Source organism: Crinia signifera, chromosome 4 (assembly GCF_055691185.1).
Source record: "Crinia signifera chromosome 4, ASM5569118v1, whole genome shotgun sequence".
In the NCBI taxonomy this organism is placed as follows: domain Eukaryota; kingdom Metazoa; phylum Chordata; class Amphibia; order Anura; family Myobatrachidae; genus Crinia; species Crinia signifera.
The window spans coordinates 307,982,810-308,008,563 of NC_139220.1; the positions used below are offsets into that span (position 1 = coordinate 307,982,810).

The 25,754-nt window shown below is 47.8% G+C and overlaps 1 protein-coding gene across 2 annotated transcripts; it reads right to left on the bottom strand.

Annotated features, from left to right (window-relative positions):
- On the bottom strand, positions 1-25,098 carry LOC146075788 (mitochondrial adenyl nucleotide antiporter SLC25A23-like). Of its 2 annotated transcripts, XM_083185384.1 has the most exons (10): positions 24,777-25,098; positions 21,809-21,935; positions 19,044-19,131; positions 18,194-18,305; positions 12,362-12,520; positions 12,118-12,270; positions 11,880-11,987; positions 11,479-11,646; positions 11,236-11,389; positions 1-1,884 (listed from the first exon to the last, which is right to left on the bottom strand). In XM_083185384.1, exons 1-10 carry the CDS (start codon positions 24,930-24,932, stop codon positions 1,700-1,702), a joined length of 1,410 nt encoding a protein of 469 aa, XP_083041510.1. In that variant the 5' UTR covers positions 24,933-25,098; the 3' UTR covers positions 1-1,699. The 2 variants fall into 2 exon arrangements, with proteins under 2 accessions (XP_083041510.1, XP_083041511.1); XM_083185385.1 differs by lacking the exon at positions 24,777-25,098 and having other exon boundaries at positions 21,807-21,830.
- Positions 25,099-25,754: the final 656 nt, after the last annotated feature.

The window sequence follows — 25,754 nt, forward strand, 5'->3', positions numbered from 1 at the left end:
AACTATCTGAAACGGTGTTTATTCAGCATAGAAATACATGTCAGTAGTGTGGATATAGATATATATGTACAGCCCTCTTGTATTGTAAGAAACGTATAGCAATGCTCTGCAAATATACAGTGTGAGTGTAGAGATCTCCACCTAGGGCCTAATTCAGACTTGATTGCAGTGCAACTTTGTGCTCTAAATGGGCAAAACCATACTGCACTGCAGGTGGGGCAGATGTAACATGTGCAGGGGGAGTTAGATTGGTGTGGAGTGTATTCTGAATTGAAATCTAAATTGCAGTGTTATAATAAAGTAGCCAGTATTTAACCTGCGCAGAAACAAAATAATCGCTCAAATCTTGCTCTCGTTGCACGTTACATCTGCCCCCCTGCGGTGCAGCAAATTTGTCCTGCGATCAGATCTGATTTGGTCCCATAATACACAGTCAGCAGTGCAATGCTCTGCAGATGTACGGCAACAGCGTAGAACTTCACCCATAATACACAGGCAACAGAGCGTTGCTCTGCATATCTATAGTATTAGTGTAGGTATCTACTCCTTATACACAGGCTGCAGTGCAGTGCTCTGCAGATACAGCATCGGCGTAGATCTCCTACCCATAATACACAGGCATCAGTACAACTGCAGACCTTCGCATTCAGCACAGTCCCCCACCCATAATATACAGAGCTATGCTTTTGCAGGGATATAGGATCAATGAGACCCAGGCTGTGGTGAAATGCTCTGCAAACATATAGCGTCAGCATAGATCTCCACACATAACACACAGATTGTGGAGCAACGCCCTGCAGAGTGCGGCAGAACATCTCCACCGTTACATGTGATAATGTACATCCTATACCCTATCATGTGTGGTCTATAACACTTCCTCCTGTGGGAGGAGCTGTGTCGCGTTACGTACGGAGATTTGTGCGTAGGTTGTGTGTTGGGGGGCAGAATTTGTACTATATAAATAATAAAGCTTTGTTCTATGACCTCACACAACGTTACCTCTCAAGCACGCAACCCAATAAATACATTCATTAAACCCATTTATAGGACAGTCTAAAAACCCAGGGACATTGTCTCGGAACATTCAGTAAAGGAAGAAGTATGCACGACGGCAGAGAACCGGGGGCAGGTGACGGACGGGGCAGTAACATCTCAGCCGACGTGTATAATTCCCCTGGCCCAGCCCGATAAATGCACTGTGGCTACAGATAGAGGTTACATTCAGTGTATGGAGAGAGTTACATTCAGATGACAAGTTATCGCTGCAGGCCCTCATCAAGGGGTAATTCCCCCCCCCCCTACAGCCATCAAAAAACGACATGCCAAATATACAATCAATACAAATCTGAGACCTGGGGTGAGGATGCAGCATTACTCGGGACTCCACGCAAAGTCAGTATCAGGCACCCCAAGAAGTCCTCGCAGTGAAACTGTGGCAGGAACAAAGAGGATGTCCCCCCAAAAGGAGCAACTTTACAAGATCAGTGCAAACAGCAAGCCCAGGATGTGTGTGGCTGATACCTATGGGAGGTGTGGACGACTGGGAATCCCACATGAAAACGACTTGGTTTGGGGAAGATCCGGTTTGTAGAGTGCGGCGGGTTGGTAGTGGTAACCATGATATGTGGGGCAATGCCGCTCAATCACTGAGAAGGTCTCGCTGTGTCTCTGAGCAGGCCGGGGTGAGCTGTGGGCGTTATCACCGACTGGTCACACCCAGCACGCGCTTCATGTTCTCATACACCACGTAGCTGATGCTGACGGCCGGTATCACTTTCATGAAGTTGGGAGCGATCCCCCGGTACAGGCCGAAGACCCCTTCTTGTGTCACGATGTAACGGAACAGAGCCATCATGGACAGCTGAGGAGAGCCTTGTACTGAGGCTGCAAGGGAGAACAGAGATCTGTAATACTGCTGGAAACACACAGGGGGACATTTTCTAAGATGGGATGTTGCCATAGCAACCAATCCAATGTTGTGCAAGATGTACTATAATCCTTGAAAAGTGATAACATGGAGAATGATAAACCACCAACCAATCAGCTCCAAACTGTCATATTTTAAACCCAGCCTGTGGCATGGCAGTTAGCAGCTGATTGGCTGCTGGTTTATCACTCTCCACTTTATCACTTTTCAAGCTTAGTACATGTGGCCCTATATCTAATATGTTCTAGATCACTGGTTCTCAAACTCGGTCCTCACTCCTCAGGACCCCACACGGTGCACGTTTTGCAGGTCTCCTCACAGAGTCACAAGTGAAATAATCAGTTTCACCAGTGGATCTTTTCAAATGCGTCAGTTAGTAATGAGTGCACCTGTCGGGTGACCTGGAAAACATGAACTGTGTGTGGACCGAGTTTGAGAACCACTGTTCTAGATGGTAATAAATGAATAAGTAGTAGAATCTAATAGGTTGCATCATAGTAAATTTACCCAACATACTCTAGACCGTGCTAAATGGATACCACTACGGTTATTCAGAGGTTCCCAAATGTGGCCCTCAAGGCACCCCAACAATTCACATTTTAAGTATATCCATGGTTCAGTACAGATTGTTAAATCAAATCGACTGAAGGTTCTAATTAAGTCACCTGAATGAGAACGGATATACTTAAAACCTGAACTGTTGGGGTTCCTGGAGGACCGCGGGAACCTCTGCCTGCCTGTGACAGTGGTCACAGATTAATTCACAAGTGATGCACCAAGTGATTGGCAGTCCGCGTAGCACAGCAAACATCGGAGATATGCGTAAACCATCGGTCTGCCCAGAGTAATCTCTATCTGCGGTAATGAGGGTTTATGATTAGAGACTGTCATATACTGAACTTTAGGGACCAATTCATACCGGGATGAATTAGGCCCCGCCCCAAAGGTCCGGCATCACACAACATCAGCGCCCGCCCCGAATTCGCCCATCTTCTGCCATAATAAGTCAGTCTAGACTGACTTTTATTTGGGAACGGATTTAAAAAAATAAATAAAAAAAATCGACCATCGAATGATTTTTTTACCCGAGTGTCAGCATGCAAGCTGATGTGTTTGCGAAAACATTCCCTCACATGCTAGAGAGGGGATTCGATCTGCGAAGGGGGCGAACGTCGTTTAACGGTTTGCTAGACTGTGAACATAGACAGCGTAGCTGACAGGGCTGAATCAGGCCCTTCATTTTCTGCGATCCATTTCTTTTGTATACGGTCCCACTTACTTATTGGAAGGCTTAGCAAAAGATAAAGGGCCAGACGGAGAGTGATAAACAGCCAGCCAATCAGCTCCTGCCTGACATTTTTTAAACACAGCCTGTGACATGGCAGGTAGGAGCTGATTGGCTGGCTGTTTATCACTCTCCATTTTATCTCTTTTGAAGCTTAGTGCATCTGGCCCATTAGGTTTACATGTATTTGTGTATCCAGGTTTATAAATATATTGTATATTTAATGATCTGGTCTTTAGTTATACTCTCTCTGACACCGTCCGCTCCTTTACAACAGGTCGTTAGTTCGACAGGACCTAGACACTGTCGAACTAATGACCTGTCGAACTAACGACCTGTTGAACTAATGACCTTTCGACCTAGAACCATGTCGACATTTTCCTATGTCGACCTAGACCCATGTCGATCTTTTCCCAAGTCCACCTAACGGTGTCGACCTAATGACTGTCGACCATCATGCTGTAGACCAAATGACCGCATCCCGTCTATATAGCCAATAAGACATGCCAATGGTCCAAATTTGTTTTAATGTGGACAACTATCGACATGGACTGTACTTAGTGTAAGGGATACGCTCGCCATGCTTCGCGCTCAGTGGCTCGCTACCCTTGGCACACGATTATATTCTCCCTCTATGCCGACATGGGTGGGAAAGTAAAAAAGCAAGACAGTTTAAAAAAAAAAAAAAAAAAAAAAAAAAACTTTTCCATTCCTTTCATGGAGGTAGACCTACAGTATAACCACTGTAGATCTGTCAACCGGAACCAACTATGGGGTATACAACTAATGGTGTGTGCTCTTTATTTGAGGTTATAGATGTATATTGGGCCTAATTTATGCTTGTAAATCCATTTGGGACTGTCTAAAGGCCCCCATACACTAGCCGATTTTGGTCCGATTTCGGCCAGATCAGTCGGATCTGGCCGAAATCGGACCTAAATCGGCTAGTTTTGATGTCCCCTCAGATCCGATGCGCGGTCCCGTGCGCATCGGATCTGCGTCGGGTGGTCGGACCTGCTGCACGTCCGACCACCCGACTTGGGACCTAGTGGGGTGGCGCGGCGGTGGAGGGAGCAGGGGGGGCTGGGGACGCTGCGGGGGACACAGGCGGCATAGAGCCAGGCAGGGGGAGCCGGGAGCTGTCAGCAATGAATAAAAAAAAAAAGCCCATACAATGAATGGGCAGCCTGTGATTGGCTGAGCGCTCTCTCAGCCAGTCAGCAATTGGCTGAGAGAGCGCTCAGTAGCCAATCACAGGCTGCCCATTCATTGTATGGGCTTTTTCTTTTTATTCATTACTGACAGCTCCCGGCCGGCTCCCCCTGCCCGGCTCTATGCCGCCTGTGTCCCCCGCAGCGTCCCCAGCCCCCCCCTGCTCCCACCAGCAGCCCTGCTTGGTAGCCCCCCCCCCTGCTCCCCGGGTTTTTTACATGTGATAAATCGAGACGATTTATCACATGTAAAAAATGGCACATCAAGTGCCAATCTAATCAAGCTCCCCCGGGGAGCAGCAGGGGAAGCTCAGGGGGAAGTCGGGGGCGACTTGTCCTAAGGACAAGTCGCCCTAGTGTATGGGGGCCTTAAGGCTACGGAGCCATCGCAAATTCATTGGCAACTGTGTAAACATTCACAGCCTACTGTATGCCAAAAGACAAAGTACATGGGGGGAAATTTACTAAGACCGAATGGGTTCGATCACACCCATTGGTTTTTTTTTTTTTATTTATTAGGTTTTTTGCAAAACAGTTAAAGGGAAAAGGGTACAGAATGGTAAAAAGGGAAGGGTGGGGTGGTGGGGAATAGAGATACAAACACGTAGTTAATTACATAGCATTGTCATATAACATAGAGGAAACATTATATAAAAGTGAGGTCATGTCAGCTAGGTACATACCTCGTGGAGAATCTTTAGGGTGGCTGTTTGGTCAGGGGCTTATTGTAACGGGTGAAGGGATCTATAGGTGCGCCAGGCGGACCAGCGTAGGGCCTGGTTGGGAGGGCTACCAGTGAAAAGTAGACCTGCCGTTTCATATTCGTAGTGGGATTGGACCGCGTGTTCAACTGCTAATAAAGTGGGGACTTGGGGGGTGCGCCAGTATTGAGCGATCAGTGACCTGGTCGCTAATAATATATGCCCCATCACATACCCATCAGATTGGGGGAGAGAGCCCCAAAATAAATATGTAGAAGTGCCAGTTTGGGTAGTGGATGTATATAGTAACCTAGGATGTCAGATATGAGGGTGAAAACTGCTGTCCAGAGGTGGGCAAGGGTAGGGCAGGACCAGAAGATATGGATAAGGGAGCCAACGCCCCCACAGTTACGCCGGCACATATTTGAGTGAGATGGCCAAATTGAGTGGAGCCTGGCAGGGGTGAGATACAGCCGATGGAGCAGTTTATAGTACTGTTCAATATGAGATATGCATTTTGACACATGGAAACAGTTCTAGAACACTCCCTGCCATTCTTCATTTGATATTGAGCAGGTAAGATCAGATTCCCACTTCACTAAGGCCTTCAATTTCTGAGGTGAATGTAGGGCTATGATACACGAGTACCTCTTACTTATTCCACCCTTACTGTCATTTCTATAGAGTAAATCTCTGATATATGTTGGGATTACATATATTTTATAAGGGGCTTGTGTCACGCTATGTAACCAATGGCGAACTTGTAAAAATTTATAAAAATCTCTATGGAGGTATGGAAAACTGGGATTGAAGTTGGCTAAACGCTAGGAGATGGCCATCCATGGTTGCTTCGTTAAGTGAGACCATACCACCAGATATCCAAGACTCTAAATTCAAATCCGGGATCAGAGACGCTAAACCTGCTAATGATAGATCAGGGGATGGAAGGTGAGCGTTATCTATTTTGGATATCAATTCCAGCCATGCTTTCCTTGCGGAGTGGACCACCACTGAACGTGACAGTAAACAATGGCCCTCACCTTCTGGGAGCCAAAGGACGTCGGTCAGAGGGAGGGGTGAAATTAGTCCTATTACCAGTCGAACCCATGTTTTGGGGTTGCTATCTACAAACCAAGCACTAATGGGGGAAAGGATGCATGCTAATTGTTATAGATGTAAGTCTGGGAGTGACAGACCGCCCCTCTGATTTAGGGAGTGACATTGTAGAGCGAACCAGTCTAGGTTTTTTCCCTTTCCAGACATATCTTATGAGTGCCGAGTTAAACTTAGTGATCAAGGCCTTAGGGAGCAAAATAGGGATTGTTCGAAACAGATACATCATTTTGGGAAGGACCATCATTTTCAAAGCGGCTATGCGACCCACCCATGAAACATGGTGCATCATCCAATCAGATAATAGCATGGAAATTTTGCGGAGAAGGGGGAGGTAGTTGGCGGATATTAGGTCTGAGATCTTCGGGGTAAGGTGGATTCCGAGATATTGTAGGCTTCTAGCCTGCCAAGCGTAGTTATATTGGGTCTTCACTGAGTGTAGAAGGGCAGAGGAAAAATGTATTGGAAGGGCTTCAGTCTTGGAGGTGTTTAGTTTGTAGTATGAGACAGCGGAGTACTGCTCCACACCCATTCGATCTTACTTATGACCGGGAAGCCGGTGCCCGGCTAATTTACTAACAACCGAATTTGGCTGATTTTCCGTATTTATGCATGGTACACTGTTTATAGGCAAAGTTGATAGGACTCGGCTGTATATAGGCAAAGTGTTCTATCTGAACAAACTTACTATCATACTTATTGCTGAATTTGTCCATGAAATGTAGTAATTAATGTACAATTAATTAATTGTACTAATAAATGTACTAATTGCTGAAGTGGCCCAACATGGGCCCTGGTTTGACACACACACGCCCCAGGCAGCAGCGGGGGGGGGGGGGGGGGGGGGGGGGGGGGATAAAACTATTCCCATATGTACCGGTAATTTTACTGATCTGGGAACTGGTCCCTAAATGCTGGGAAACTTGGTAGACTGATATGAATGAGTTTGACATCGTAAAATACGAATCCTAAGAACTCGGCAGCTTAGTAAATCAGCCCGAGTTCTCAGGTCGTACCTGTTCATACACGGGATCGGCTAAGATCGACGATCTTAGTAAATTTCCCCCATGAGGTCTAAGGGAAGGCCTATGGCTAAGCAGACTGGATATTGAGCAGAGTGACGCGCCCACCGAGTACCCGGAAGGGGGATGAACACTGACGCTCAGAGACACAGTCAGTGGGCCTTATTCAGATCTGAGCGCAGTATAAATTTGTTTGGAAAATGGGCAAAACCATGTGCGCTGCAGGTGGGGCAGATGTAAAATGTATAGAGAGAATTCGGTTTGTGTGCGTTATTTTGTTTCTGTGCAGGGTAAATACTGGCTGCATTATTTTTACACCGCAATTTAGATTTCTGTTTCAGCACACCCCACCCAAATTTAACTCTCTCTGCACATGTTACATCTGCCCCACCTGCAGTGCACATGGTTTTGCCCATTTTCCAAAAGAATTTTAACTGCAATCAGATCTGAATAATGGAGCCCACACACGCACCGATCCCGGCGTGCGTTGTGGGCTTAACTAGCACACATAGCATCGCATCGTATGCCTTGTGCATAAGATGTGCATGCGATGCGATGCGATGCTAGAAAAAGCAAGTACAAAAAGTATGTGCTGCACATACTTTTTGTACTGTACGATGAGGTGCCGCGGGAGCGCGCACCCCATCGTACAGCATCGCACCGCCGGCAACGGTGCGTGTGTGGGCTCCTTAAGGCCCAGTGTGGTAATAGCCGCTCCCTCCTTTCCCCCTTCTATCCCCTTTTGGGGAAAAGTGATGTGTGGCAAAAACTGGGGGAAGCAGTAAGCTGGAGAGGAAACACTGCTCACAACTCAAGCGTGCAAAAAAAGTGTGGTGACCTCGCAGTCCTGAGAGTAGAACTGGGACAAGGGAATCTGAAAGGGTGGCTGGCCCAGTGGCAGAATAAGTTCCAGCAGAACAGCCTAAAGGTACCCTAAGAATCCTGAAAAGTGAGCATCAGGAGGCCGCTGGGTCACAAGCAAGAGGAGGATGGTCTATTGCTGAAAGGTGCAAAATGTAAATACAAGAGACAGAAGACACACAAATCTCAGTAACAGCCCAAATTAATCAGCTTAAAGGGTCCATGGTGGGGATACAATCCCAGATGTCCGAAATGGAGGGCCGTCTACGACGTAATAATATCAGACTGGTGGGGGTACCGGAAAAAAACAGAAGGAGATTCCCCTGAGGTGTGGCTAGAAAAATGGCTGATTTGGGAGAGAGGTGCTGTCCCCACAATTTTGTATCAAAAGAGCCCATAGGATACCAGAGAGGCCGTTACCAAAATAATGAACTTTAGAGACCGTGATGTTATTTAACCGATTGGCTCAATCAAAAAGTCCGTTGGAAATGAATGGAGCCAAGATTATGATTTTCCCTGACTACTCTAGGGACGTACATCCGGTATGGGCATTACACAGCGCTACTACTGCCGGCAACTAGTATGGGCCTTACACAGCGCTACTACTGTCGGCAACTGGTGAGGGTGTTACACAGCGCTACTACTGTCGGCAACTGGTGAGGGTGTTACGCAGCGCTACTATTGTCAGCAACTGGTGAGGGTGTTACGCAGCGCTACTATTGTCAGCAACTGGTGAGGGTGTTACGCAGCGCTGCTATTGTCGGCAACTGGTGAGGGTGTTACGCAGCGCTACTATTGTCTGCAACTGGTGAGGGTGTTACGTAGCGCTACTATTGTCGGCAACTGGTGAGAGTGTTACGCAGCGCTACTATTGTCGGCAACTGGTGAGGGTGTTACGCAGCGCTACTATTGTCGGCAACTGGTGAGGGTGTTACCAGCTTTTCCCGAAAACGTTGACACACTTGCTTGGACCACCCGATTTTTGGGAGCATCTATTCCGGATCGTTAAGCAAGTATGCCTTAAAGGGTTGAAAAGTGGGTATTGGCAGTATAGAAGGAAGGGGGGGGGGGGTTCAGTAGGTTGATGTTTTTCCTAGGGTGCTGAGAAGCCTTACACCGGCCCTGGCAGGGTTATATGTATGGGGAGGTTCTGTAATGAGCATATATACATATATGAGAGAGGCGCTCCCTTAATGAGCGAAAGGAGCAGCATGCGGTCAGGGCTGCAGTGCTACCTGCTGTGTTATGCTGTGTACACACGGGGGCGATAGGGGCTGAAATCTCTGGGAATATGGTCGCTGAGCGACCATATTGCCAGTGATTGGAGTGTGCACCAGCGATAAATCGCCGGGTGCGCCCTCCCGTTTTCAGCCCCTGAATGGTCACTGGTCGGAGGAACATGCTCCTCTGACCAGTGACATCCCCTGCCTCTACACCAAGCAGTGTTTAAATTTTCATCTGCGACCATCTCTGGTCGCAGATGAAAACGGGACACGGGGCAATATGATTGCCAGCGATCATATTGCCCCGTGTGTACGCACCTTAATGTAATGGTGCAGGAAGCACTGAAGCTGCCTGCTCCATATGGTCCGGCCTCACCTCGTCTCCTGCAGGAATGTGCTGCCGTTTTTGTTTTCTGTGGGGTTTTATATTGGGGGTCAGTATGTTTGTTACCTGTTGGGGTTGCTGGTGAAAGTTTAAAAAATTCAGCCAATGGTGGCAGTGTAACAGCATTAGCATAAAGTTGCATATGCAACTGCATCAAAAATACAAGGTAGGCTGCAACTGCATGCAACTCTAAATCAGATTCTATTATGAGAGACCGCCCCTCTTAACAGACTCCACCCCCTCAGCAGACCCCGCCCCCAGGGCTGCTTCCATAAATTTCCCGGGCTGTTTTTACATCCCAATCCGCCCCTGCTGTAATATCACTAGATGCGGCTATAGTGTATGACTGCATAGAGTGGACATACCTGTGGTCTGACCCTAAATATATAAATTGGAACTCTATAAACTCTTATATAAGAATCCAAGGGCCAAAGTTCAAATTAATGAGTTCAGTACAGAACCTTTTGGACTAACTAGGGGAACGAGGCAGGGGTGCCCCTTGTCCCCTGCCTTGTTCTACCTGGCGGTAGAACCCTTGGCGTGCATATTGAGGAATACACAAGAGTTGGAAGGGTTCGGACTAAGGGCCTTATTCTGATCTGAGCTCAGTACAAATGTGTTTGGAAAATGGGCAAAACCATATGCACTGCAGGTGGGGCAAATGTAACATGTGCAGAGAGAGTTAGATTTGGGTGAGTTAGTTTGTTTCTGTGCAGGGTAAATACTGGCTGCATTATTTTTACACTGCAATTTAGATTTCAGTTTCAGAACACCCCACCCAAATTTAACTCTCTCTGCACATGTTACATCTGCCCCACCTGCAGTGCACATGGTTTTGCCCATTTTTTTCCCGAACAAATTTGTACTGAGCTCAGATCTGAATAAATCCCTAAGAGAGGGAGACAGAGAAACTATCTCCATGTATGTAGATGACATGTTGATCTACCTGTTCAATCATAAAGTAGAAATACCGGTAGTCCTAAAGATAGTAGAAACTTTTGGGAAATACTCTCGGCTAAGAATTAATTGGGGGAAGTCCAATATAATACCTATGAGAGGAAGTAGATTAAAACAGGGCAATAATGTAGGAACATTGAGCTGGGTGGATGACACTAGATGTTTGGGGATCAGAGTCACCAATAGGGCGGAGGAATTTATGAAATATAATATTGAACCATTTATCAAGTTATACCAGGTAAGGTCCAAACTTGGACCAGACTACCCCTGACGGTGTCAGGGGCAGCGGCAGTGTGATCGCAGCACATGTGCAGTTTGCCGCTCATTCCTCACTTGCGTGAACCATAGCATGCATACATACATACATACATACAAACATATATGAATTAGATCCATTTTGCCTTTCATAATAGGCTGGCAAATATAAGGGTGTACACAAAATTCCCTTTCCTGTTTTGTATACAGTACATATATTATTTTCTGCTGGTTACACTTTGACTATAACAAATATCATAAACTAGAGCCCCCAGCCCTACAGTGCTCCTCTCACCTTGCGCCTGCATGCGCGTCCTGACCAAGGCTAGTGGGTAACTGGCAATTTGCCCACAAGTGCTGGACACTGTGCCACACGCCAGTAATACAAGTACCCCGGGGTCTGCGCTGGTGCCCGCCCGGTACCTCTGTAACCAGGTGTTCTTCAGTGTCTAGGGCAGATTGAGAAAATAAGAATTAATGGAGGAGATGATCTGACTATTGGAGCTTCAACGCATTTCGCCACCAGACATTAACTCACCTCATAGACTGCCAAGTCAATGCCGGCGTATGGCACAATTCCCAGCAGGTTCGGTAGGTAGCCCTTAGAGAATGCTCTGACGCCTTCTGTGCGCAAGATGTGTCGGGCGCAGTCTGACATCCCTTTAAACTGACCGGTGCGGCGGAGAGCCAGGCGCACCTTCAGCACCTGGAAGACGTAAAGGGGTGAAACGCGTCATCACTGAGTTCTACAACATAATCTCTACAAATTTAAATGATTTAAACCTAAGATCTTAAAATATTCATCTAATTTATCTCTCTGTGGCTTTCTCTTTAGAACATCATAACGCGTTTCTCCGTATGACAACCCCAGCATGGTCTAATCCCAATAACTACACCACGTTCCCCATCGTCCGACGTTCCCCGGCCCCCTCTTCTCACCTCCATAGGATAAATCACAGTCTGGGCGATGGCACCAGCCAGCGACCCAGCGACGAACCTCTCTCTGACCCTCAGAGTTTCTTGCTGGCCCCGGATTACCTTCTTAATCTGAGAAAGAAGAACAGGCGTGAGTACCTACTCATACGTCAGACCTTGCCACTGACTCAATGGAAAGCCGAACAGGAAGTGCTGGACGCTCATGGAAGGCCTATGTCAGGTGTAATGTCACCAAACTCACCTGCTCGTAAGCCATGAATTTTATGGCAGATTCCGGCGCGATCTTCAGGACGTTTATGCCGTTCCCGCGCCAGAGAGATCGGATCCCCCCCTCCTGAATCATTTCCTTCAACCCTCGCAGCATGGAGAGCCCCCGAGATTTTGATCCGTGAACCTGTATACAGGCAGAGACAAATATAGTATGTGGGTGGACACGTGGCGATGGATGGTTTGCCTGTGCCATGTAATATACATGTTTATATCACCTGCATGAGGACTTTCAGCCTGTCCAGGGGGGCGGTACCTGTCCTCGAGACCGCTCCAGCCACTCCCCCGGCCAGCAGCTGCTTCCACCATGTCCCGGAACGGATCTCCTTCTGGGAGAACTCGTCTGGAACGGCCAGCGACTCGCCAATGTCTAGGACCTGCAGGCATTTTACAAGAGGGACGGTCAATTCCAGAGACAAAACGTGATCCTGTGCCGACACAGTGGTGTCAAACTCATAGCCCTCCAGCTGTTGTGGAACTACACGTCCCAGCATGCCCTGACAGTTTTAGCAATCCATTATATAAAATCTGTGGCAGGGCATGCTGGGACATGTAGTTCCACAACAGCTGGAGGGCCAGGAGTTTGACACCACTGGCCTAGAGCAGCTCTAGAACACGATCCCATAAAGCAAACTTGAAAATCACAGTATCGATCATGTAGGTGATGTCGCCTATAACAACCAAGATTCTATGGGCCCGATTCAAATGTTTGCCGCAGGTTCCGGGCACCCGCTGGTGGTATTCAAATTTTTCTGCTGATGGGTCTAAACCAGGCATGTCCAACGTTGGCCCTCCAGATGAAACTACACATCCCAGCATGCTTTGCAATAGTTTTAGCATTCTCTAATAGCAAAACTGTGGCAAAGCATGCTGGGATGTGTAGTTTCACAACATCTGGAGGGCCAACGTTGGACATGCCTGCTCTAAACCATGCTTCGTGTCTAAACGAAACTTTAATCGGCGCACTCAGTTGCATATCGCCTCGCAATCCCACGTCACTTCAGGTGGGAGATTGGGTGCAATGTGGCATTTGAATCGGGCCCAATCTATCATTTTCTAGGATGCAATAGAGAAATTATAGGATCTGAGTGGTTGCTATGAGCAACAATCACCTCTTAATTTTTAGAAGCTTTATTAAATTTACCCCTAGGTGCCATTTATAGGAGAAATATTCAGGTGGCGCCAAGTCACACATAAAATACACATCTCTCCCGCAGGTCCCAGTCGTCACTAGGAGACCAGGAAGCCACGCCACTTCCGTCCCCGGAGTTCCCCCTGGTTGCTAGGCAACAGGGATGCCGAGCAGCTGCTAAGGATGCGGGACTGTTTTCTTGCTGTCAGCCAGGATTACGGGAGACGTGCAGCGCAGCATCTGCACAGGACATGTATATATAGGTGCTCTCCCCCACAGAGCTGCTGACTGGCCCGGTTCCCTTTAAAGGGCAGTAAAAGTCTGTACTTTGATGTGAACTGCTGGTCTGTGTTCCAGGTGCCTGCTCCTACTACTGGAGGTATAAGCTCTGGCAGTCACCCGAGTATGGGCGTGTAAATCTGGCACTAAGGGAACAGCGATGGCCGTTCTAGGTGCAACACCCTCCCCAGGGTTCTAGGGGTCTTACACAATTGTACTGGATTCCCTAACTCACAAAGGGGGACATTTACTAAGATATGAGTTCTACTTCACATGGGATGTTGCTATGGGAAACCAATCAGAATCTACTTGTTGCGTATTGAGCACCTTCTCGAACATAATAGATAGGATCTGATTGGTTGCCGATAGCGACATCACATGTGAAATAGAAAAGTCTTATTCGAAATATGCGGGCGCCTGCAGAATTATTCTCTGGTGATCATGTGCGAGTATCACAGAATAAGCTCTGGTCTGTATGGATATCAGTAACACAGGGCAGGATGTGGGGGGGGGGGGGGGGGGATGGATCCCCACTCTGGCATCGGTAACCATGTTAAGAACGATGTGACCCTTCAGTCGTTCTTTGGTGATCACACGTGAAACCACTGGTTGCAGGACTAGGAGTAGCCAAACGGTGGGAGAACGGTGGGAGAAGGTGCCCCCTTCTCCAAGTGCGGAGAAAGGGGCAGGTGGGCCGCAGGTATATAGTTATCCCATGGGGGGGGGTGTAAATGTAGAGATGCGGCAGGCAGGACATAGTCGGGCAATAGGGCAGAGTGCACAACGCTGGGGTACAAATTACTGACACTGATGTACTGAGTTTAGTTTAGAACACCACACAGGCAGAGCGCATACCCTCCAACATGACCCATTCCATTAGGTACAAAATGCTCTGGTTCTGGACTTCCCTGCCAGTGGCAGTTATAGAGTTGGGCTGCAGCACAGTCCAATATTCAAAAAGGGGAGCCACACCTACTGCCATCCCAAACATCACTCTTTGAATATTGGACTGTGCTGTAGGCTCACATCTGTAACGGTCACTGGCAGGGAAGTCCAGGAACAGAGCATTTTGTACCTAATGGAATGGGTCATGTTGGAGGGTATGAGAGCGCAGTGTTTATAAATACTTTTTCTGATGTTGGAATGTGCCCAGCCCTAAACATGCCCCCCCCCCCAAAAAGACTCAGCGATTAAAGGGTTAAGCCAAAGGATGCTACAGCATGAACACATTTCGGCTACATAGTTACACATTAGACGTTCCCAATGGTACAATTAAAAGTGGATCCGACTGCAATGCGTAATATCTTCCTAACCACCTCTTGGTATACAGTGAAGTCTATCAGTAATGGTCCGATGTTCTAGCTATGGAGGTCATTCTGACTACAGAAGGGTCCTGTGCCTTCACACGGGGGATCGATGTTCAAGCTCTGCGCATGTGCAGGGCTTCTATGTGGGTGCCTTCAAAGGTGCTCGCAAAGTGGGGGTGTTTGCATGCGTTTCCTGGGCATACCCACAAAAATACTGGGTGCACCCAGGAAAAATACCCATGCGAACACGGACAGGTACCTGCCTTCTGGGGGCGGGCGGCTGACGTAACCGGACGTCAGCCGCCCGCCCAGTTCTCGGAGCAGGACGCCGCACATCTAAGTCAGCAGAGACGGACTTAGATTTGCGAGCACTAGAGAAATCATTCGATGGTTGGTGACCCTCGAATGATTTCGGGCCCACGTGCTAGCCTTCGAATTGATGTTTTTGCAGTGCGGCAGGTATATTCGCAGTGCGGCGGGGGGGCGTTACAAGGCTCGCTAAGCAATGAACTAACCATACGAGTGAATGTTACTATTGGATAATCAAAGCAATATCTTATACAGGTCATGTTTTTTTTCTGCAACCATTATTGTATACAATCATGTGTGTGACTCTTTGTTTTTGGTACATTTCCTTCTCTGCTCAAACATGAAGTGATTACTCCCATTCTGAAAAAACACAATTCCGGCCCTAACTCTCTCTCTAACTATCGTCCTATCTCTCAGCTCCCATGCCTCTCCAAGCTACTGGAGAGACTTGTCTACTCTCGCCACACAAACTTTCTTAACTCTCACACCCTAATAGACCTGCTTCAGTCAGGCTTTCGCTCTCAACACTCCACTGAGACAGCACTGACTAAAGTGGCGAATGATCTGGTAACTGCTAAGTCTAAAGGCCATTACTCACTACTTCTAATTCTTCTAGATCTTACTGCTGCATTTGACACTGTGGATCACACTCTTCTCTTACAAACACTACACTCCCTAGGTCTTAATGATACAGCCCTTTCCTGGTTCTCATCTTACCTATCTGATCACTCTTTCAGTGTTCGCTTCTCTGACACTACTTCCTCTTCACTACCTCTGTCAGTCGGAGTGCCGCAAGGCTCAGTCTAAAGCGGTGTACACATGCTTCGATTTTTCCCAGTTTTTGATTTGATTTTGCTTATAGAAGCAAAATCGAATCCACATCGAATGGTTTTTAGGACACTTTCGATCTGCATTCGATTCGATGCGCGCTCCCGTTTTCTCAAAACCGAAAAGAAAAATCTACTGTGCAGCCAAGGAAATCTCAAATTCGATCCAGTAAATCGAATGAGTACATTGTGCCTACACTGTGAAATCGAATCGAATGCAAAAGTACAGATCTAATGCCAAATTGAATGGGAAGATCTAATGCCAAATCTAATAGAAAATCGAATCTAAAGCAAATCGAAGCGTGTGTACCCAGCTTTAGGTCCTCTGCTTTTCTCAATCTATACTATCACTTATATGTGGATGATACTCAAATCTATCTATCAACCCCAGAGTTGTCACCAGTGGTTTTGGGCCAAGTCTCTGAATGTCTCTCTGCCATCTCATCTTGGATGTCTTCTCGCCAACTCAAACTCCAAAAACAGAATTACTTATATTCCCACCAACTAAGAACAGTTACCATCCTGATATCTCCATCGCTGTCGACAACTCAACAATCTACCCTACCCCACAAGCTCGTTGCTTAGGGGTCACCCTCGACTCTGACCTGTTTTTTCTTCCCCACATTCAATCTGTCTCCACTGCAATCCATTTTAAATGCTGCTGCTAGACTGATCTTCCTTGCAAGCTGCTCATAGTCTGCTGATCCGCTCTGCCAGTCCCTCCATTGGTTGCCTGTATCTTACCATATTCACTATAAAATACTTCTACTCGCATATAAAGCTATTAACCATACTGCACCAGCATATATCTCTGCACTGATCACAAAATATCTCCCATCTCGACCACTCCGCTCTGCACAAGATCTACATCTCTCTTCTGCACAGATCACCAGCTCCCATTCACTATTACAGGACTTTCATCGGGCTGCTCCCACCCTATGGAATGCCCTTCCACGCACAATAAGACTCTCCACTAGCCTCCAAACTTTCAAGCGTTCCCTGAAAACTCACCTCTTCAGGCAAGCCTATCATATTTAAGTTCTACATGCATAACCCTCTGAGGCACTTATGTATTATATAGCTTCCCTTCTGGACTTGTAACTTGGTGGGACTGCTATGCTATTACTGCTGCCTGTCCTTGTGTTTCCCCCTATATCCCTATAGATTGTAAGCTTGCAGCAGGGCCCTCCTTCCTCCAAGTCTGTCTGTTGTTACCCAGTTTGTTTTATCACTGTCTACTATTGTAAAGCGCAACAGAATCTGCTGCACTGTATAAGAAACTGTAAATAAATAAATAAAAATAAATCTCTAATGTTTATTGTAATGTTTTTCTATCAAATTCATAAAAAAAAAAAAAAATTAATCCAACTCTGAATTATATATAGTTCATCGTGGTCTGTACAGCAGCCATCCATCCTCCAGGTATTGGCAATTGCTGGGTACCTACTTAATGATGACATGAAGGTAGGCGTGTGTGGGGTAGGACTTACCACTTGTACCATAACAAAACACATTCGCAGCCTGGCAAACAAGGGGCGGGCCATAATTCTGTCAGTCTAGCGGCAGTAACTGTGCCATGTGGCCAATACTGGAGTGACCGGAGGACGGCTTCACAGACAAACCCAATACAATGGCAGTGAAACGATTACTTGTTCCTGTGCAACTGACACACTGCGCAGCTGCGAATACATTCATTTACTGCGTCCCATCTATCCTATTAAGTTGTAGCGATTGGGAAAACTATACACAGCACATCTAGGCAGGGGAGCCGAGAGAGGGGGGGAGCGGGTACTAATTACCCGGGCCCACACTTGCTGAAGGGGCCCCGAAGGGGCCCTGGTCTGACTCCTCCCTTCCCCCTCCATCCCTCCCGGGTAGCAACAGTAGCACACACTTCTACAGCATGTGCTGTGCTGACAGCAGGCTCAGCATGAGTGTCTCACTGACAGCGTGAGAGGTCATGCTGAGCCTACAGTCAGCACAGCACATGCTGTAGGTGTGTGCTGCTTCTGAGATTACAGTTTTTAGAGTTTTCTTTCACCCTCCGCTAAATATTTTGGGGGCGTGGCCTAAGTGTGGGAGGTTCCCACAGCACACACTTAAGCCACGCCCCCAAAATTTTACCGGGGCCCGGCATTCCTCTCGGCTGCCCTGCATCTAGGCAGGGAGTCCACACTCATATACAGACTTACTCACCGAGGAATGCTTCCAGTAAGTGACCACATCCTCCATATTGTGCAGGGGATTAAATAGGAAATGATCCCTCCATTCCAACCAATCGATAGTCAGCGTGCCGTTGCGGTCCATGCTGTGTACACACACAACACAACATTATACAGCCCTCTGGTACACACTTTATTATAGACCAAAGGAACCATCCGTGCAATTATAACAAGCTCCACTAGGTGGCAGGGTTGGATTTATCTAGCACAGTGATTCTCAAACTGTCCTCAAAGCACCCTAGCAGTCCAGGTTTAAAGGCTGTCCAGGGCAGGTGACAGGGGGGGTCAAAGGGGACACTCGTACCGGGCCCGACCAGTTGAGGGGCCCCAAGGCTTTGAGGAATTTAGGGGCTGTAAGCATGGCTGACCTGTCTGGCTACCCGTTCTAATGAGTTTAGTGACATCATGCACAGCACCAAACCACACGACACACAATGCTGTGCCCTCCAATCTGCCCTTCTCTATTATATTGCATAGTAAATATTAATTATCTGTTTATTTCTAGTAATAAAAAAAAATACTTTTCAATATGCAATGTAATAAAAATTTGCATGCGGTGTTGGGGGGGGCCCCAGAGATTTCAATGTTCCGGGCCCCAAGATTTCTGTTGCCAGTCCTGAGGCTGTCTATGGTTGGGCAGAGACGGTTACATCAAAATAAAAACTGATGTTCCAATTTAGTCACCAGTACTAAAGCATGGATTTTTGGAAATCCTGGGCTATTAGGGTGCCTAGTTTGAAGATATAGAACAAATATCCCTGCAACCAGAGACTTTAAATTACCACCCCCCCCCCCCCCTCTCCCTAGGACCTCTTAGCTCTCACCTCTGCAGGATTTTCTGGGCTTGGTCCAGCGTGATATGGACTCCGAGACCGTGAAAACACTCCTGTATCTCAGAGACATCGATGCGACCTGGATGAGGAGAGAAAGGCTTTTGATTTGTAGCAGTCAGGATGGAGGTGCAGGCCTCACAGTCTATCCGCAGTGCAGGTCTATAGTGGGGATTATTGATCCCTACGTATTTGGTAAATGCACATCACATTCCCGGGCCAAGCATGGTAGGTGTCCCCTCTGCTCCCGGTGGGATGAATGTACAGGACCGTACGTATAAAACAGCCTGGAGGAATAAAACTACAGCCCACAAAAGCTAAGTAATAGCACAGTTCCTGCATTTCTGGGGCATTCCTGGTTTAGTGGATGGGTTTTTAACGCGCGGCAACATTGGAGTTTTTCGGACCCATAGGGGTGGGTTAGGAGTAGGGTTAAGATTCTCCTCAAGATCCGTTGGAATTGGGAACGTCAGAGCGCTGCTGGCAGTATTCTGCCTATCGGAGAGGCAACCTCGATACCCATTATAATACCCAGTATTGATTAGAGATTGCGAGCAGGGCCCTCCTACCTTTTTGACTGTCTGTAAATACCCAGTTTGTTGCATCACCGTCTCCTATTGTAAAGTGCCAGTGAGTATATGGGAGGGGGCCCAACCCGGAGATCTTAAGGCCCCCATACACTATATGATTTTGGGACGATTTCAGCACTTTGGGCCGATAACCGGATGAAATCGCCCCAAAATCGCAGGTGTGTGATGTATGATCCGATCCGATGCGCGGTCCCTTGCGCATCGGACCGGATCAGGGAGGTCGGACGGTCAGCACATAAGATCATCCGACCTCCCTGTATGCTATGCATATGCCTGCCCACCTGTCAGGCATATGCATGCAAACACCGGGGGGCGGGGGAGCACGGAGGGCAGACACACTGACCTGGCCGGCATGCTATGATAACAAATAGCAGCGGCAGTAGTGGGGGCAGGCGGCGGCTCACAAATGAGTTCCCGGCGGGTGCCGGGTGCGGCGAGTGATGCTGACCTGGCCGGCATGCTGTGATCACAAATAGCAGCGCTGCCGCTACGGGACGGGACGCACAGTGGCGGCTATTAGATTTTCAAAATACCTGTCAAATGACCGGCCGTTCTGTGATTGGCTGAGAGCTCTCAGCCAATCACAGAACGGCCGGTCATTTGACAGGTATTTTGAAAATCTAATAGCCGCCATTGTGCGTCCCGTCCCACAGCGGCAGCGCTGCTATTTGTGATCACAGCATGCCGGCCAGGCACTACTGCCGCCGCCCGCCCCAACTACTGCCGCCGCCCGCCCCCACTACTCCTCACCGCCCTGCAGCTCCCCATTTGTTTTACATGTGATAAATCGCAAGCGATTTATCACATGTAAAAACTGGCTCATCAAGTGCCAAATTGTATGTGAGCCTCCCGGGGAGCTGCCGGGCGGCTCACAGGAGAATTGGGTCCGACTTGTCCTAAGGACAAGTCGGCCTAATGTATGGGGGCCTTTACATGATCTCCACCTCGGTTCCAATGCACACGGGACATCAGACACATGCTATTTGGGTGTCAGGTGGAATCAGATGAAGTCCAGCACAAATCGCGTAGTGTATGGGGGCCTTTATCTTGGTATAGTCCCCTGACCTTGTATCGCAGACAAAGGCAGAGATAAGATTGTCTGGTCCTAACTCAGAACGGAACTGGAGGCGGCTGTCACAGCTGACGCACTGTGTGTGCAGGACTAAATGCTGCCACCATCAGTACGCTTGGTGTCATAGCACCAGCCCTAACCCTGGTAACAGGTGTATGTACATGTCAGTACATCTCACCCCGCAACTCCGTGATCACATTCTCACTGGGCCGAGCTTAGGTGCTCTAGTTTTTCCCCTTCACCCACAGGTGGAGATGCAAAACAGTTTAATAGGGAATGGGATCATTCGTCAGACTGCATTTAGGTCTACAAGCATTAGGTCTACACCATTAGGTCGAATTGCATTTAGGTCGACCTGACTGAAGGTCGACATGGGTTAGGTCGATGGGGTCATTAGGCCGACAGGGTCATTAGGTCGACATGTGTTAGGTCGACAGGTATAAGGTCGACAGTGAAAAAGTCGACATGGGGTTTTGTTTTTCAAAAAAAATTCAATTTTTTTCAAGCGTCGACACAGTCAACATAGAACCGCGTGCGCTCGCCATGCTTCGGGCACGGTGCCTCGCTACACCGACCTAATGACCCTGTCGACCTTATAAAAGTCGACCTAATGACCCTGTCGACCTAAGTCATGTCGATCTTCAGTCATGTCGACCTAAATGCAGGTCGGCCTAGTGGTGTAGACATAATGCTTGTAGACCTAAATGCTGTAGATAATATGACCGTATCCCTATATATCCTGCACCTGATAATTGGTCAAGGGCCCCGGACGTGACAACAGTCACACAAATATGGCAGTGCTCCATGAGCAACTTCTGGACCGTTCCTTGTTCCTGGCTTGCTCCCTCTACACAACCAGCTAGGCTGAGGATACCTGCTGCCATCAGTATATTATCTACCCTGGGACATAGAAACTGACAATCTACCAAAATCAGCAGGCCATGTCCCCCGGCTGGAAGTGACACACTGGGCTGTCCCTGCTGACGGATGTCCCAGACGAGGTCCCCGGTGACCCCAGCTATTGCTTTCCCTCTGTACGTGTGTGTGTGTACGTGGCCCCAGACACGTCTATAATTACGGATGTGTTATATATACACCATCATTGTTGCGATCCAAGCTGTTGAACATGATGAGCAGGCGCTTCTCCCTCTCCACGAGGTATCGTGTGAACTCCTCAAAATCCAGCTGTCCGTCCTGATCAGTGTCCCCGGCCCGCAGGATCTCCTGGGCAAACAGAGGGAAGATGCTGTGAGCGCTGGGCACCATCGTAAGGCTGGCAGCACATCCCGGCATGCCCTGTCGCAGTATAGGAGCTGGGGTATATGCTAACACTGTGGCAGGGAATGCTGGTATGTGTAGTTCCCCAGCAGCTGGTGGGACGCATGGTGAATTATGTGCATCACCTAGATATTAAATACGGACATATACAATGTGGAACTACAAGTCACAGCATTCCTTGCTAGCCTCTCTCTACCTTATTGTGTGTTATGGTGATGATTTGTCTCTTCTGTTTTAAATAAGAATGAGGAGGGAAAGATCGCTGTGCAGGGTAACTCTGTCCCACAGTTTTAAGCTGGCAGTGTTACTGAGTATGACGCTGTCCCAGTGGTATTATACAGCAGTATTAAGTATGGCTAATCTGCTCTGCATTGGAGATCAATCTCATGAGCATTATACAGCAGTACTGAGTATCACTAGCTCTCACTGTGACTGTATGGCAGCATTATATACCAGTACTGAGTATCACTAGCTCTCACTGTGGCTGTATTGCAGCATTATACAGCAGTGCTGAGTATCACTAGCTCTCACTGTGACTGTATGGCAGCATTATACAGCAGTACCGAGTATCACCAGCTCTCACTGTGGCTGTATGGCAGCATTATACAGCAGTGCTGAGTATCACTAGCTCTCACTGTGGCTGTATGGTAGCATTATACAGCAGTGCCGAGTATCACCAGCTCTCACTGTGGCTGTATGGCAGCATTATACAGCAGTACAGAGTATCACCAGCTCTCACTGTGGCTGTATGGCAGCATTATACAGCAGTGCCGAGTATCACCAGCTCTCACTGTGACTGTATGGATGCATTATACAGCAGTGCCGAGTATCACCAGGTCTCACTGTGACTGTATGGCAGCATTATACAGCAGTGCTGAGTATCACTAGCTCTCACTGTGGCTGTATGGCAGCATTATACAGCAGTGCTGAGTATCACTAGCTCTCACTGTGGCTGTATGGCAGCATTATACAGCAGTGCCGAGTATCACTAGCTCTCACTGTGGCTGTATGGCAGCATTATACAGCAGTGCCGAGTATCACCAGTTCTCACTGTGGCTGTATGGCAGCATTATACAGCAGTGCCGTGTATCACCAGCTCTCACTGTGGCTGTATGGCAGCATTATACAGCAGTGCCGAGTATCACTCACTTGCTCTGCATTGTAGCTGTATGGCAGCATTATACAGCAGTACCGAGTATCACTCACTTGCTCTGCATTGTAGCTGTATGGCAGCATTATACAGCAGTGCTGAGTATCACTAGCTCTCACTGTGACTGTATGGCAGCATTATATAGCAGTACTGAGTATCACTAGCTCTCACTGTGACTGTATGACAGCATTATACAGCAGTACTGAGTATCACTAGGTCTCACTGTGGCTGTATTGCAGCATTATATAGCAGTACTGAGTATCACTAGGTCTCACTGTGACTGTAAGGCAGCATTATACAGCAATACTGAGTATCACTAGCTCTCACTGACTGTATGGCAGCATTATACAGCAGTAGTGAGTATCACTAGCTCTCACTGTGACTGTATGGCAGCATTATACAGCAGTGCAGAGTATCACTCACTTGCTCTGCATTGTAGCTGTATGGCAGCATTATACAGCAGTACCGAGTATCACTCACTTGCTCTGCATTGTAGCTGTATGGCAGCATTATACAGCAGTACCGAGTATCACTAGCTCTGCACTGTGACTGTATGGCAGCATTATACAGCAGTACTGAGTATCACTAGCTCTCACTGTGACTGTATGGCAGCATTATACAGCAGTACTGAGTATCACTAGCTCTCACTGTGACTGTATGGCAGCATTATATAGCCGTATTGAGTATCACTTGTTCTGCACTGTGACCGTGTGGCAGCATTATATAGCAGTACTGAACATCACTCACTTGCTCAGTATTGTACAGCAGTGGTGAGCATCACTCACTTGCTCTGCATTGTGGCATTATACAGCAGTACTGAGTATCACTAGCTCTGCACTGTGGCTGTATGGCAGCATTATACAGCAGTACTGAGTATCACTAGCTCTCACTGTGACTGTATGGCAGCATTATACAACAGTACCGAGTATCACTAGATCTGCACTGTGACTGTATGGCAGCATTATACAGCAGTGCCGAGTATCACTAGCTCTCACTGTGACTGTATGGCAGCATTATATAGCCTTATTGAGTATCACTTGTTCTGCACTGTGACCGTATGGCAGCATTATATAGCAGTACTGAACATCACTCACTTGCTCAGTATTGCACAGCAGTGGTGAGCATCACTCACTTACTTGCTTTGCATTGTACAGCAGTGGTGAGCATCACTCACTTGCTTGCTTGCTTTGCATTGTACAGCAGTGGTGAGCATCACTCACTTGCTCTGCATTGTGGCATTATACAGCAGTACTGAGTATCACTTGCTCTGCACTGTGGCTGTATGGCAGCATTATACAGCAGTGCCGAGTATCACTAGCTCTCACTGTGACTGTATGGCAGCATTGTACAGCAGTACCGAGTATCACTCACTTGCTCTGCATTGTAGCTGTATGGCAGCATTATATAGCAGTACTGAGTATCACTAGCTCTGCACTGTGACTGTATGGCAGCAATATACAGCAGTGCTGAGTATCACTTGCTCTGAATTGTGACTGTATGGCAGCATTATATAGCAGTACTGAGTATCACTAGCTCTCACTATGACTGTATGGCAGCATTATATAGCAGTACTGGGAATAACTAGCTCTGCAGTGGCTGTATGGCAGCATTATACAGCAGTACTGTGTATCACTCACTTGCTCTGCATTGTGGCAGGGTTTCATCCCCAGGGCTGCGAGTCCTTCCCTCAGCTCGTTGATATCCACAAGCCCATCCTGGTTGGAGTCCATCAAATGGAATAGCCTGGAGTACCTCTCCTCTCTCTCCGGGTCCCTGGCCTCAGGACCCTCCATGTTGTGCGAGGTAGATGGAAGCCTGTGGCCCCCGGGGGCCTATGCCGGCTCCGGCTCTCAGCCTGCTGCAGCACGCGTACTAGCTCTGTAAATCGGCGGAGTATAATGTCTGTGTGTAGGGCCCGCCCGCACAGGATGTGCAGCTGCTTCTACATAGCAGCTAGTAGCAGGATGTGTTGCTGGTAGAAGACAGTGCTGACAGAGCAGCTGCACCACCTGAGCTCTGTGGGACTACATGGCGCAGCATGTGCTGCTTCCTGGCAGCACAATGAATTGACCACTCACTCGATGTTTGTTGCGTACTATGCCTTGTGAAACATGAGAATGAGTCTGTCAAAATGTGTGCATGGTTGCACAGTGGTCAGGTGTGCTGCAGAAAGAAATTAGTGTATAAGTGGAATACATCCCGTGGAATACATTGTGAATGCACTAATATACAGGGGAAGCTTACTGTAATTAATCATAATGGTGGCTTGTGCTAGAGGCAACATAGCAGAATGCCATTACATGCCATGGTACTTACTCATCTTTGCAACCACAATTTACGCCAGTGACATTAGCCGCTTTCAGAATGTCACCATTGTCCCCTTGCGGGCTCGCTTTGCTTGCTACGCTTCGGGCTTGGTGGCTCGCTTCGCTCGCCACAACTTTACTAAAGGTAATAGATGGTGGCGTGGACCCAAGGTGGTGCCGGTTATACTGCATAAGTTCCGTAGCGTAACCTGTGGCCGCAAAGATGAGGAAGTACCAATGCTACATTATGCCCACATTATGCCCACTGATTGCAGATTTGGTGCATTAAAATTTTTTATTTATAATAGC

Excerpts from the sequence above, each read along its gene's own strand:
- LOC146075788 (XM_083185384.1), bottom strand. The coding sequence starts at position 24,932 with ATGGAGGGTCCTGAGGCCAGGGACCCGGAGAGAGAGGAGAGGTACTCC. Across the intron at positions 18,306-19,043 it reads GCCCAGAAAATCCTGCAGAG|CATGGACCGCAACGGCACGC; the intron begins GTGAGAGCTAAG and ends GTGTGTACACAG. Across the intron at positions 1,885-11,235 it reads GACGCGCATGCAGGCGCAAG|CCTCAGTACAAGGCTCTCCT; the intron begins GTGAGAGGAGCA and ends TCTCCCTTGCAG.